Here is a 15265-nt window from a genome sequence, read left to right as displayed (position 1 = left end):
CATTTCAAACTCCTCCCTTTCTCTTGACTTGACTGAATTTGACTTGAATCATCCCTGCTATGAAGAGAATGTTCTCTGTGCGGTGACTGAAATCTAAACTATAAGATAGTTTTTATTTTTTTTATTTTTTTATCCCATTTATCCCCCATTAGTGCTCATTTGATTTCTCAATCCTGGTTGCTACTCCATCCTCTGCCGATCTGGGGAGAGCCGAGACTGATTCCATGCTTCCTCCGAGACATGGGCAGTCAGTCAGCCGCTTCTTTTCACCTGACAGAGGAAGCTTCACCGGTAGGACATAGCACGTGGGAGGTTCACGCTATTCCAACCAGTTCCCCTCCCTCTGAACAGGCGCCCTTAACGACCAGAGGAGGAACCACACTAGCAACCAGGATATTGCATGTTTTTGTGAAGGGGGTTCCTATATGAAGGAAACCCCCGGGAGGCACGGGGAGAACATGCAAACTCCACACAGAAAGGCCCTTTTGCCGACCCCACCCGGGCGGTGGGCACTCGAGGACATGCGGACGGGCACGCATTCCTTCAGCGTTCACCTCGTCCCCAGGTGGGAATCGAACCCACGGCCTTCGAGCGGTGAGGCGATAGTGCTTACCACTGCACCACCGTACCTCCCTATAGTTTTGATTTATTAAACATATTTTTTGGTCACTGCATAATTCAATTTATTTTATTTCATAGTTTTGATGTCTTTACTGATATTCTAAAATGTGTAAAATTGTAAAAATAAAGAAAGATGCATCCTTAATTGGTAGTGTCTCTGGATATCTGAGTGCTCCACATAAGGTGTAAAAAAAACTATGGAGGATTTGACGTAACCTCAATAGGAAGTGAACACCATGAATCAACAAACCCAGTCTGGATGTGAAGATAAATCACTCTGCAAGTGACTCTGCAATCACTGAAACCATTACACCATTCATGAGGCTTGGGTGTGAGTAAGTCCAATGTAGTGGCAATGTAATGTGAATAGATGCAAAACTGTAAACATAACCATTAAAACAATTCAACTGGTAAAAGCAAAGAGGAGATTGTTATCTTGTGAATTAACAGCAGTAAACTCAATCCACCAGTGAGTATTTGTGTGCAACCAGACCCCGTCTCTGCATCCACTCTTGCATGGTTAGAGAGGCGGTTAGGAGTGTGATCAGTCTGGGTGTGTTTCATGCCGGGACCTAGCCTGCTTAAAATCATCCTCATCACCTGTCACTTCCTGTTTGACTCCATGGATCAGTCTGGACTTCCACCCGCCCCCAGTGCTTTCCTGACATTACAATGTAACTGGGCCAATCAGGGGGGACTGCATCGTAGTTGATGATGTGACTGGGCCAATCAGGGCTGCCACTGGCAAAACAGTAATGGTGTCTCCCAAAGCGACGAGCACTAATGCTAACATTAGTAAGTGCAGTTATTGCAGAAACAGGCTCAATAACAACAATTAAGCAAGAACAAGAGCATGCACCAGCAGAGTTTCTCGGCGGAAAAGACGTTTTCGCTGTTGTTCTGGATTGTATTTGGCAATGCTGATTGGCTGAAGGAGTTGTCTGTCAAGGTAAGCACTCCCGCCCACTGAAATCGCTGTGAGGCTGGAAGTGCAGGCTGATCCATAGAGCGAAACAGAATGTGCGGTCCTGTGACCAGGATGGTTTTAACCAGGCTAGCTGGGACCGGAGCGGGAGGTACAGGTAGGTGTGTAGAGTCTTACCAGGGCTACCGCAGGATGCAGGCCCTCTCCGTGCTCCTGCCGCTGGGCTCTGAATGTGCTCTGATGGGTGCTGTGTGTGGTGGGGGAGGGTGGGGGCTCTAAGGTGGAGGCCCCTGCTTGCACCGGTGACGTTTCACTGAGTTGAGAGGGCGTGTGCGTTGTTTCTAGATACTGGGACTGCGCTGTGTGCGACCCAGCCGGAGGTGTTTCTAAGCTGGGTGCAACCTGGGAATCTATGGGTCTTCCCTCTGACTCGACCAGAACCTTTTGTGAGGTGGAGCACAGAGAACATGGGGAAACCGAGCTTTGAGACGTCTCCACTGACCACACGCTGCTGTCCACTTCACTGGTTTCCGGTTCTCTAGCCTGCAAGCCTGTAGTGGTGGCTGTATCGTCTAGTCTGAACTCAATAGGTGTGTGCGAGTCCTCGACAGGTGTGCGTGTGTCATGTGTGTGTGCCGTGTGTGTCTTCAGCCCCTCTGGGCGGCTGTCATCATCCCCCCTCCATGCAAGCCCCCTCTGTCCCTTCATGAGCTCCTGACACAGAAACAGAGAGACGGAGGAGTAGATCATTGTTGTGGATTTATTCATATTCTTGTTAATATACTGACAAAATGGAAAGACAAAAATAGAACAATCTACATTACAGTACATGCAAAAATGTAAGACATCTTACTATCGCCGCTTTCGGGTGAAAACCTTGCATCTCCAAAAATGACAGCTTTTCAGGTGTTATTACTTATTTTTAGATTGACACCTTAGATTACAATGTGCTTTGAATGGATTGCAGGAGTGCATGAGTCAATTTACAGCTTTGATCCTTAGGGCTCGATATAATACTTTTTAATCAAGTAATGTTCAAGTTATTGCTAAAATTGGAGTTATGAGGTTTTCACCTGCCAACAGCACTGTGTTAATCTATTAATGTCAAATCAGTGCATTTTCATGGCCAACAGTAATCTTAGGAGAGGTAATTTTCTACAGTATAAAAGCTGTGCATATGAATATGCTGTTTCAAACCAAAAGGGACAATCCCTCTCCTCTGAGTAATTTCTCAGTTAATCAATTCTCTAAACAGCACATTCTACAAATGACCATGATTTTCAGCTTGTACAAATATAAAAAGCAGATGCATACTGTAAGCAAGTAAATAAGGGCATATTTAACAGATAATCACTGTATTGGCAAATGAGCTCAGACAGTAAATGAAAGGTCAACAATCAAAAAAGGAATATATTACTTTATGTAATTCCTATCTTAAAACAGCAGTCTTGATCAATTCTGTATAATACATTATAAAACATGGTACACAAAAGTTCACTATTAGTACATTTTGTGTAAATTTAAAGACTCTTTTTGGTTTTTATAAAATTATATTAAATCATCAGAATTAAGGTCCATGCAAAACCATATTATAGACGGTTAAAAACACATCCACCCCACATGCTGGCTACTATCAGTCTGCACTTTCATTTTTTGGTGTAAACGGTATACTGGGTTACTGTTCACCTCACTCTGCCAAGACATTATCTGCAACTATCTCACTTACAATAGTTGCAGATAATGCACTCTATCATCTCTCACTAACAGCCACAAACCACTGAACAGAATTGCTCACTGACAATTGGTGAGCTTAGTAGTTCTTCATATAAACACACAAATAAACCCAGAAAAAGTAGGTTTGCCACACACTTAGTCACATAGAGACTGACTTATTTAAACTACCTATCACCTAATTATTTTCATAATGCAATTAAAAACACTGATAAACCTGCTGGAATCCCAATATCCAATGTAAACAAAACGTCCACAGCTCTGACAATCCTACAGCCAAAACTAACATAACACCTGGAATTCTTATTGCCATGTAAATGCACTGAAGGTAGAAAGAGACAGTTTCAGAAGAACTTGGTTCTAGAAGAAGCGGGGTGTTCTGGAGTTCTTTTTGAGCTCTAAGTTTGGTTGTAGATGAAGTAGAAGTTCTAGGTTTCTAGATGAGCTTGGGAGTTCTAAGCTCGGTTGTCGAAGAAATGGGAGGTCTAAGGTTGAATCTTGAGTAAACTGTGAAATCTAGACTTCGTTTATAAGAGGATGGGAGTTCTAGCCTCAGTTCTAGACGAGGTTTGGGAGTTATCAGGTTGGTTGAAGAGGGAGTCTGAGGCTTGGTTCTAGAATAAATTAGAGGTCTACTGTTGGTTCTAGAAGAAGCAGTGGAATCTAGACTTAGTTCTACAAATGGTTTGTGAGTTCTAGGTTCCATTCTAGAGGAACTGATAGATCTAACATTAATGCTAGAAGAAGCTATGGCATCAAGACTTGGTTCTTGAATAAATTGGGAGTTCTAGCCTTGATTCTAGAAGAAATAAAGTCGGTGTTCCAGGCTTCGTTCTAGAAGAAACAAGGTTGATTTTAAGAAGGAGGAGGGGTTACAATTATAGGAGTTCTAATAGGCGGGGGTTCTGGGTTCTAGGTTTGGTTCTAGAAGAAGGTGTAAGCCAAAAGCTTGAATCGAGAAGAAAGCGATAGGTTCTAGATCTAGCAGACTACACATTTCTGCTGGGACCTGGAGTCGGATGTGGAGAGGTCTATGGACGAGGGTGTGTTTACCATGCTGTGGGGCAGGGACTGGGTTCTGACCGTGCCCAGGGGCTTTGATAAAGCTGCAGACGCACTCCCTCCCGCGGTGACTGAGACACCCTCAACACCCTGAAGAAACATGAGCAGGGTTAGAACATAGGTCAGGTTATTATTCTGATTAACCACATCAATCATTTTAGTCTACAGAGATACTACAAGAAAAGATTGAGCCACACACAGTTACTGATACACTCGGTTATGGAATCATGTTCCGTAATGTTATGGACATCTTTTTATTATGTTATCTTATAACATTTGCAAGCTATTACACTGTAAAAACAAATTCATTGCTCAAATTAAACCACAATCCAGGTGTATTGGCTTTGCTGGGAGTTGAGTTTGAATGAATGAGTAGAGGTCAGTTGTGTCGAAATTTGGAAGTTGGCATAACAAATAGGGCCGGAGATACTTTAAATTGAGAACTCTGCATTTACATTTAATGCATTTAGCTTACAAGTTTATATACAGTAGCCAGTGCAATGTAACAATAGATTAGAATAAGCCCTAATTCTCACCAACATTACAAGCAACCAATAGCAAAAAATAAAAATAAAAAAATAAATCCCTGCAAACCATAATTGGAATTTGAAACCAAAATACTCAAATACAGATGGATTAGAATTCCAATAAGAGCCAGTGAATCTTTTTTGTATTTTATTTTTTACAGTGTGTGACAGTTTAGTTACCTTTCTGTCTTCTCCAGATGGACTGTCCGTCTGTTCAGTGCTGGTCAGGCTTTGGTTGGTGGCAGTTTCAGTGCCTTCTGGGTCAGGACCCACAGGCTCCTGACATCAGCAACAAAACAGCAATGACAATCATAACACAATTATATTGACAAATGTGTGAATAGGGAAATGGCTGAAAGAGAAAATATTTACTACTGTTAACATGTCATGAATATAGAAATTAATTTAATCTAAAAAAAATCTGTGGACTATGTGTCTATTAATAAAGTTGATTGATTGATTGATTGATTAATTTATCTACAGTGCTGTCTGACTAATCACACTGTTCCATACTGCCCTCTAGAGGAAGGAAAAAATCCAGACATGAGAAATATACTGGAGTAGAGAAGAGGTAATCAGAAATCATTATGATTCAAAATTTGATCGCAAACAAATAATTCAGCAGATTCATTAGATTGGATAAAAAAAGTTTTAATTAAAAAAAGAAATTGTGGCAGGAGCAAGCTAAGACTATGAGGAGGAGGATGAGGAAGATGGTGTGAAGATGAAGGTGGAGGGACTCAGTGCCAGCAGAGGAGCAGGGAGCAGAGGCGAGGAACGGGGAAAGATCAGGACTTCATTTGTTTGTTTTAACATGATTGGAGCACCGGATGGGTGGGGTTTAACTAATCAGAACGTTTCAGAGAAGTGATTGACTGTCAAATATTTTTCTTAGTTATCTAATCTTTCTGGTATCATTATAGCATCCTATGTGGCAAACCCCACCCACCTGACACCTAAAATAAAAATGTGCAAATACTAGATCGGCAAAACACATTTCTATAATCTTGGGTCATGTGGAACCCCCATCGGAAAGTGAGGTCGCCATGGGGGGGAAGTGAGGTCACCTGCAGGGGAAAGTGAAATCACTCCAAAGAACTGAGGACGGAAAGACAAAATGGATGCCGGGTATTTGGGCACCAGTTCTGGTTTTTCTTTACCTCTGGAGAAATGCCCAGAAATATCTCCAAGAGCCACCACAGAGCACCTCCTCCACCCTCTTCCTTGTTCTCCTCCCTCCCTGTCTCCTGTCTCGGTTCTCCAGCCTGGAGCACGCCAACATGCCCCTGCTGCTGTCATGGAAACATGCTGATGTGCTAAGTTTGTCAAAAGTATCGATAGTATTGATAAGTATCGGTACAAAAAACTAATGGATACAATACTCATTTACAACAGTATCGATACCAGCAGTGCTTTCTCTTAATGAAAACAATCAAACACTGATTTTTCCCTCCTTATCATTGGTGTGCTGTTGCTTCAACAAGCTAAAAGTGTTCTGATAGGCTGACGAGTCGCGACAGGATGTTGTGACTTCTGTTTACCGGTGGCCGCCATCTATTCTTCTGTGAACAAGTTGTGCAACACTCGCTAGAAGCAAGAGCATGTGTCATCAAACAGCTGGATTGCCGTGCGTATCATACAATTCTGCAAGAAGTCCAATAGGACGTCACAGTGCGATTAAGGTGTCTACATGTCTACAATGCACTTCAATAATGCGACTAAGATATACTCCACGTCTTAATTGCACTATTGCTTACTCGGTCCACTATGACCTTATTCGTGTTAAGGTAATCAGAAAATGCAATTTACATGGCAGTGTCTTATTCAGATTATTGTCTTAATCGTGTTAATATCGGAATATTGTAGTCCATGTAAATTGTAGTCCATGTTAAAGTTATAATCTCAAAGATTTTCATCTAAATAAATATCTGTTAAGTCACTATCTATCTGATAGTGAATTAACACAATGGTGATTGAGCCTATGGTCCATTGATGGAAGCCTTTGCATTTTCAGTATTGCGGCAGCGGAGCTAACACAATAGACACACTCTGTAGGTTACTGTAGGTTCCCGACAACTCTTGTGAGAATTAGGATAACAAGCTACTTTTTCCGGTCTCTGCTAGCATTACGGGTGGTTACTATGGATGAACAAACTGACTAATGTAATGTCACATTATGCAACACTGTTTGGATCTCGCCTGCAATTACCACTCATCGCCATAGGTGTCACCCAAGAGAACAAAACTGAAGTCTTATGGATTATAACTTTAAAGTCCCTGGAAACCAAAATCCACAAAAACCTTCTAACTATTAAAATTAGTAATTGTGTGCCTCAGAAATTAATTGACATTACTTTCAACCCTAACCCCAAAAATCGACACTTTTCTACAAGGTCTGGATTTCCATTTCCTCATTGAAGAGAGCGGTGCGCGCGGTGCTAAAATGCATGATCTTATCACGTCATAAGATTTAATCGAATCACACACACGCATGCACGCACGCGCGCACACACACACACACACACACACTGACACACACACAGTAGCGCAGCGGCAGAGATCTCTTCCTCTCTGTAAACCCTCTCTGTCTGTGCTATGCACCGAGCAACGCGCGAACACACACACACACACACACACACACACACACACACACACACACACTCCATCTCACTTTCCTTCTCTCTCTCTCTCCTTCTCTCTCTCTCTCTCTCTCTCCGTTAACGGTAGGGTTGCCAACAGTCCCGTATTAGCCGGGACATCCCGTATTTGGGTCAAAAGAGACGTGTCCCGTACGGGACGCCACTTGTCCCGTTTTTAAGGGAAGAGGCATATATATTGCGACCTGTCTGTCTGCTTGCCTGTGTGTTTGTGTGCTGTATGAGATAACGCGAAGGGCGCTAGGACCCTGGGGGTGCCGGCGTGCCGCAGCAGCTCAGTTGATGACAGGGGGCAGGCACAGCTGCACAGAGCGGGTGTGTGTGTGTGTGTGTGTGTGTGTGTGTGTGTGTGTGTGTGTGTGAGAGACTCTCAGGTGGGCGCGGCTATATTATTTGACAGCGTGTGGTGTGCCACAATCACTCGTGGAAAAATGAGCGCACGAAGTGGGCATGAAAGCGATGGAGACGGCGATGCAGGCCCCGGCCCTCCAAAAAAGAAAAGACTTTGTTCATATAGTAAAGTTTGGGAAGAGAAGTACACGTGGGTTAAGCTGACTGACTCCCCCCATGAAGGACACTTACAGACGTTTGTAGAAAAAAAAATAAAAAAAAATAAAAACGTACAGATGTTTGTTTACTTATGGATATTTATGGGCATTATTACCCCATTTATAGCCTACTTTGTACCTGGCTAAATAAAATTTAGCAGTTCAGCAGTTATGCCATCTTCTTTGGTGTGTGATTATTTTCAAAGTCACATTTGAAAGACCAGATTCAAATCACACATTTGCAAACCTTTCAATATTATGTGAAATGTTTCTCTATCAAGGGAAATGGCAATAACAGCTAGTAATGAAAACAGAAAATAAACACTGTAAAGGGAATAACATAACACATTTTTTAGAGTTGAATGTTTTTTTTTTTTATATCATAGCCCCCCGGGGGGGGGGGGGGGGACACGCCCACACAGTCGGGACACGCCCACACAGTCCGCGGGAGAAAATACACTCTAAAATCTAATTGATTCTCATGACTTTTGCCATCACTGTCAAACCTAAATTTATATACTTTGCGACGTTCATCATCGTTCAAATTTGGCTGGTGGCTTATTAACATAACTGTGATGTGATGAACTCAAAATGCTAAATAATAAAAAGATATTTCTGGTTTCCAGGGACTTTAAGATATGGATTTGATGTGTCGGTTTGTTGGCTCAGTGTACAAGAGCTTCAGCAGAAGGAGACAAGACAGAAGGTTTGGTTGTTTCCTTACCGGAGTCCAGTCAGCTGCCCAGGACAGCCTCTGCTGTGTCGAGGCCGCCTGTACAGTCATCAGTGCCGCTCCAGACCTCCTCAGCACATCCTCCTCCACATGGGCGATTCGGATCCGGCCGGGGTCCATGACGTCCTGCTGGGAGACACGCGTATTTGAAGAGTTTGTTTGCAAAGACAGATAACTCCATTTGTATTCATTTATATACATATCTTTTTCCAAGTAATATCAATCAAACTAATGTATTACACCAGGCAATAATTTCGTGACGAAATAAATTTGGATTCAGAAAGCCCGTGAAGCATTACAAACTGTTCTACAACAGTTTGATCTATTTTTTCAGGAATGGTGTTTATCTCTCGGCTGTAGCTCAGGAGGTAGAGCGGGTCGTCCACTAATCACTTTGGATAAAAGAGGTCGGTGGTTCGATTCCCGCCTCCTCCAGTCTGCATGTCGAAGTGTCCTTGGGCAAGATACTGAACCCCAAATTGCTCCCGATGGTGTGCCAGCACCCTGCATGGTAGCCTGCCGCCATCGGTGTATGAATGGGTGAATGTACCTACTGATTGCAAAGCGTTTTGGATAAAAGCGCTATATAAATGCAGGCCATTTACCATTTATTTGTTAAATCTACAATCTTGGCACAGTGACTTTGATCCTTGTGCTACTTACTGTACTTTTGGATGCATGTAATGTTGGCAATCTAGGATTTAGAGTTAAGTCTGTCTACCAACTGTTGCACTTTCCAAGTAGAAAGTGAACTCCAAAGACAGTTTAACAATTTGTCATTTTCATATGTTAATAAAAATAACAATTTGCCTTCTAAACCAAACTAAAGACACAACCTGTCCTCACTTGCTAATAGATTGTATTTATTAAAAGGCAACATTGTGCGATCATCAGCAGGGCCGCTGGAAGTCATTTTAAGCAGGGGGTGCTGGGAGGAAGGGACCCTCGGTGGGGCCCGCAAGGAATAGAGCAATATCTCATTTTAAATTAACATTAGGATACTGTTGTGATGTAATTATTCAGTATTTTCTCCTTTTCTCACTCATTCAGAGCAAAGAGGGAGATATATAGCATGATGATAATGCTCTATATCTCCCTATTTGCTCTGAATACACAAGTTAACATGACAGACTTAACATGATAGAAATATTATCAGCAAACTTAATGACTAGACTAATTATTCTGATCTGAATGGCATATATCAAGAAACATTGACTCCTCTCTTTGCTGTATAGTGGGAGGTGCATTTTTGAGTAGGCTATTAAAATAGCATGTCAAGTTCACATTTCTTTATTGCCAGATTAAACAATTCGTATTGGTTGTTGGTTGGTTCAACACAACATGTGCGTGCATGCGCGCTTCTTCTTCTTCTCTAGCCTACACGCATGTAACTTCCTTGATTGTTATTGTTGATAATTCTATTTAAATAGGCTACATTTTCATTTCCCGAAACATTCTTAAACAAGAAAGGAACATAGTGCACTGCAAAATATTTTTAATTACATTTGTAAAAAAAAAAAAAAAAAAAAAAATGGCGTCCACCCTTTTGGATCATCTGCTACCACTCTTATGCACCTGTCAGAGACCCATCCTAGCTGTGCACAGAATCTTTACACCGAAACCCTCCTGATCAATAAACAGTACCGTTTGGACAGACTGGTGAGCTCACCTGTGCCTGGGTCACTGTGACCAACGGCTGAGTGGTCCTCTGCTGGGACGATCCTGGATCGGACCGGCTGGGGGACGAGGCCTTGGCCGGGGTGGGGGTGGTGGGCTGCTGCAGGAACAGAGCAGGAACCCTCTACAGACAGTAAAGCAGAAGCCTGGCTCGTTACAAACTTCCAGTACAATAGCATCAGACAAGCCAGCCACATTCACAGAGGGGTATTCCAGAAAGCCAGCCACATTCACAGAGGCGTATTCCAGAAAGCAGGTTGAGTGAAAACTGAGTTTGTTAACCCTGAGATGAGGGAAACTCCGAGCCTGGCATCCAGCCCCTATGAACTCTCTCTCTCCCGCTCCCATTTGCAACATGACTCACATCTCAGAGAAGAAGAAGCTTTCAATTCCAGCAGATCAAAGTGAGCTCAGAAATTGACGAGTGTGAAGTGTGAGTCCGAGTCTGAGTGAGGCAGATACCACCGGCTTAAATGTTATGTTGCCATGGAAACCGGGATAAAACAGCACATGAGGGATGTTTCACACAGGCGTGACCTCAGAACCATGAGTAGAGATGCACCGATCCACTAGCCTGGTATCCAGCCCCTATGCATCGCAGTTGTCAGCACTCTTTGAATTTGCATGGCAATTATTTTATTTTTTATGTTCGTAAAATCTTTTTATTTTATTTTTTAAAAAATTCTCCCATTTTCTCCCCAATTGTACTTGGCCAATTCCCTCTGCTGTCCCGGTCATAGCCCCACCCCCTCTGCCGATCTGGGGAGAGTTGTAGACTAGCAAATGCTTCTTCCAATAAATGTGCAGTCGCCAGCCGCTTCTTTTCACTTGACAGTGAGGGGTTTCACTGGCAGGACGTAGAGCATGGGAGCATCACGCTATTCCCCCCAGTTCCCCTCCCCCCAAACAACATGACCGACTGACCCGAGGAGGTGCTGCTATTGCAGCGACCAGGACTCATACCCCACCGGCTTCCTACCCACAGACACGGCCAATTGTGTCTGAACAAGCCGGAAGTATTGCTACTGGGAATCGAACCCGGGTCTCCGCGGTGGTAAGCGAGTGATTACCAGATGCAATCTTTGAATTTGCATTGCGATTCATGAGGGACTGGACACAAGCCTATTCACCACTGATTTGTGGCATAATTTTTTGTCCCGACGGGTGAGGCAAGAAATTACCAATCGGTTGGGGCTCAACCGATTGGTTGCTGTTAGTTCTCAATGATCAAGCAGCAAAGCAGGACGTCGCATCTGATAGCAACAGCAATCATGGCTGCGGCGTTCACTTCCCAAGACAACAGTGTGTTATATGTTGTACATACCATTTTTGAGTGAGATGGACCTCGTCAACCAATCCTTAACCATCGGTGACTATATCATTTGTGGTTACTTGTTGCCGCTTGTCAAGCACTCTGGAGTGTTACGTTCATCCCTCGTCCTTCCTGTATTTCTATGTTTGTCAGTTTTGCATTTCTGTAGCCACCAGAGGAGTGAGCAGGTAATTTAAGCTCTTACCAAAGCCGGTGGGAAGCACCACTAATACATCTTGACCCCATAAAAAGGCTTTTAAACACACAGATTGTTCCTGTTTTAATTCATCAATGTCATTAACTCATTGAGTGCCATGGACGAGTATGTTCGTCATTTCGTTTAGTAACGTAGAGTGCCAAGGACGAGTATGTTCGTCAATTGCGTTTTTTGACGGTGGGACGTGGATCAAAGCATCAGGCATCTCCTGTACAAATATGGGAGCTATTGAAGGTGTATAACCTATTTTACGGACTCATTAGGTGGCGACAGTGCTCTCCAGATTACAGAAAGGTCCGGAAAACTGCAGGAAAAAGCCGTGATCAAAGAGAAACCGATGCATGCTGCAGCCAGAGCCATATAGATTGCTCTGTCTGCAGCTGAAGTTGGTTGCGAACATCAGTCAATCTGCGCCCACAACTGAGCTCCTCTGCCTCTGTCTGTCTGTCTGCATATAGTTTCTCCACACGATTACCCGCCAGAAAGGCAGCACCCGACGCCGAAGGGCCAAACCTTTCCCTGCAGTCCCGTTTGGCATTTCCTTGTCGCGCTGGGAGCCGCCCGGGAGCCGCCCGGCGCAAAAACGGAGGCTCCGAAAATAGACTGGGTGCGTGTGGGGAGGAGTTTGCAGCTGAGGGGGGGAGAGAGGGGTGGGGCACGCAGGCTCCACAGAACTACACCACGTCACTACATCAGAAAATATTAGCTAGAGTCAGTGAATGTGCTTGAAATGCTTCATTTCACAAAAGGCTGAATATCTCAGCTTATAATTTGAAACCTGTCTTTTTGCTCAAAACAGCCTATCTTCTCCGGCTCATAACTAAAGAACGGAAAATGGTTCGGTGTTTACATAGTAATATCACACAATATTCTGTGGGCCTCGAGAAATCACTGAAAACGCTCTGAAACTCTGGCACTGGGAGCTTCCGTTCTCCAAAAGTGGCTGGCACTCAATGAGTTAAGTTTTTTAAGGACTGACGAAATTGCTACTGTAAATCTAGCTTGCTGTCATCCAATTCCTTCTCTGCTGCCGTGTTGGTTGTTATTGGTGTTGCTGCGCTCTGTATGAAGTCATTGGTACTGTAGATTAGTCCTGCCTACATTGACCAGCCAATCAGGCATCTCTCAGACAGTATCTGTCCGGAATAACTGCCAGTGGATAGGCTTGCATCCAGAGTCAGCCCCATATGGATTCCTATTTTCAGTCCTTGAATGAGGATGTCTTTATAAGTTCACCCTGAACATGAGTTCAGTCTAGCTCACTGAAGTCAGAATTCAGGATTTAGTTTAGGATTTTTTAAACCGTCTTTCTGGAATACCCCTCAGACCTTACATTGAGGGCTTTGGTATAAACCAAAAACCTGGATCCAGACTTTTGAGTCTCGTCCTGCCCACTTTTCACATTTTGTCATGTGATTCACAGTCTGACGTTGCTCTAGTCAAGAGCATGTTCTCGCTCCGAGAAACAATTGAGCCAATCAGGGGCAATCAACAACATACTATCTTTGTAAAAACTATATATTTTTTGTCAAAATTAATTAACATTCTTGGTGATTTTGAGAAATAGGTTGACAGGTGTATGCATATACTGGTTCAGCCATCCCCCCCCCCCACCCCCACACAGAAAACAAATTATCTTCCCGATTCAAAGCAATGAGGTTCTATTTCCGTAATAATCAAGCCACTACTGTATGTGATTTTCTTTTTTACATTTAGAAAAACATTGACGTCACCATTTAGAAAGAGAGTCTATGACAATTTTGCCACATGTGACATTGAATGAGCAAATCGATGATTAAGTTCAATTATTTTTAGTCTAGTTTATTTTGATTTGATATTGACATCACAGTAGCATTAGAATTGTAACAAGGACCAGATGCACTGTTTTTAGTGTTTGTAGCAAAACGCTAATTTACAACACCTGTCCACAGGAAGCTTTTACATAAAATACACCCACAAATACACAAAAGTACATACACAAAAACAAAACACATAGTACATCCACAAAAATACATCCACAAATACACAAAATGCAATATGGGTGTGTGTACAGGGGCATCAGGTATGAGAACAATTTTGTTTATCCATTAACTATGATTTAATGCATCTAAAAACTAAAATTAAAATTGTGTTGCATTTTCATTTTCATGAGCGCGAGTTAGCGTGAGAGACTGCCACTCCCATGTGGGACTTTACAGTCACAAGAGGCGCTGCCATCACAGTGGACAACCAAGAGCGCTGATCCAATGGTCCCACGGAATTTAACTATATATATATACTGTATATATATATATATATGGTTAGCATTGCTTTATGCTCTTAACTTTTAAATTATTGTGAGTCAATCAATCAATCGCCCAGTCACTCCTTGTTTCATTCACTTGTTCACTACACACTACTGACTTGGGATTGATTACGGGATTGATTGACTGACCTTCTCCAGTTCCAGCAGGAGAGTTTGGAGCTGGTTGACTACGGTGAAGACAGACAGCGTCTCTTCAGCTTTCTCTGGAAGACAGAGGCCAGGTGTACATTTCTGGATCTCAGCTATCGTCCTCCTCATCGACTGGATCCTCCCCTCAATCACCTGGTCACAGACACATGGAGAATGAGCAATAAAATAGATAATTAATAATACTTAATTGATTGCTTTTATATAGCGCCCCAAGGACTCAACTCATCCACCACCGATGTGTAGCCACTACTTGGGTGATGCGCGGCAGCCAGTTTGTGCCAGAACTCTCTCCACACATCAGCTATCACAGTGAAGAGTTGAGGACTGAATGTGCCAATTAGATATTGAGGGATGATTAGGTGGCCATGGTGGAAGGAAGGCCTAATTTAGCCAGGGCACCAGGGTTACACCCCTCAGGGCACCGTGGTTACACCTCCCAGGGCACCGGGGTCACACCCCTACTCTTGTGAAGAGTGCCGATGGCATCTTTAATGACCAGAGAGGGTCAGGACCTCAGTTTAACACCTCATCTGAAGGACAGCCCTCACTCACAGGACAGAGTCCCTGTCTCTGCCCTGGGCATTGGGGAGATTATTCATGATACCAGAGGGAAGAGCACCTCCTACTGGTCCTCCAACACCACTTCCAGCACCAGATGGTCTCCCATCCAAGGGCTGATCACAGCCAGCCCTGCTTAGCTTCCCCAGGAAAGCCAGTGATGTAACGCAGGAGCCACTGGTGCTGGTGAGATGATAATTTTTAAACAAAATCTGCAGACTTTTGTTTGATTTTCTGTGATA

The 15265-nt window shown here is 43.3% G+C and overlaps 1 protein-coding gene across 3 annotated transcripts; it reads right to left on the bottom strand.

Moving 5' to 3' along the window:
- Positions 1–2298: 2298 nt before the first annotated feature.
- On the bottom strand, positions 2299–14593 carry LOC310771697 (uncharacterized protein). 3 transcript variants are annotated; one of them, XM_083664242.1, is made up of 6 exons: positions 14445–14593; positions 10474–10605; positions 8796–8933; positions 6027–6158; positions 5047–5145; positions 2299–4429 (listed from the first exon to the last, which is right to left on the bottom strand). In XM_083664242.1, exons 1-6 carry the CDS (start codon positions 14571–14573, stop codon positions 4259–4261), a joined length of 801 nt encoding a protein of 266 aa, XP_083520368.1. In that variant the 5' UTR covers positions 14574–14593; the 3' UTR covers positions 2299–4258. The 3 variants fall into 3 exon arrangements, with proteins under 3 accessions (XP_083520368.1, XP_083520369.1, XP_083520370.1); XM_083664243.1 differs by having other exon boundaries at positions 8796–8930; XM_083664244.1 differs by lacking the exon at positions 6027–6158.
- Between the last annotated feature and the right edge of the window lie 672 nt (positions 14594–15265).

Source organism: Poromitra crassiceps (genome assembly GCF_964638095.1).
Source record: "Poromitra crassiceps genome assembly, contig: HAP1_SCAFFOLD_1052, whole genome shotgun sequence".
Classification (NCBI taxonomy): Eukaryota; Metazoa; Chordata; class Actinopteri; order Beryciformes; family Melamphaidae; genus Poromitra; species Poromitra crassiceps.
The sequence above is the reverse complement of the archived record's forward strand: the minus strand, read 5'-3'. Positions and strand labels throughout refer to the sequence as shown.

What these genes read in the sequence shown, in the direction of transcription:
- LOC310771697 (XM_083664242.1), bottom strand. Translation starts at nt 14,573, where the DNA reads ATGAGGAGGACGATAGCTGAGATCCAGAAATGTACACCTGGCCTCTGT. An exon ending in TTCTGGGCATTTCTCCAGAG is followed by an intron (nt 5,146 to 6,026) that starts GTAAAGAAAAAC and finishes TGCTGATGTCAG; the next exon opens with GAGCCTGTGGGTCCTGACCC. An exon ending in CATCTGGAGAAGACAGAAAG is followed by an intron (nt 4,430 to 5,046) that starts GTAACTAAACTG and finishes ATGTTTCTTCAG; the next exon opens with GGTGTTGAGGGTGTCTCAGT.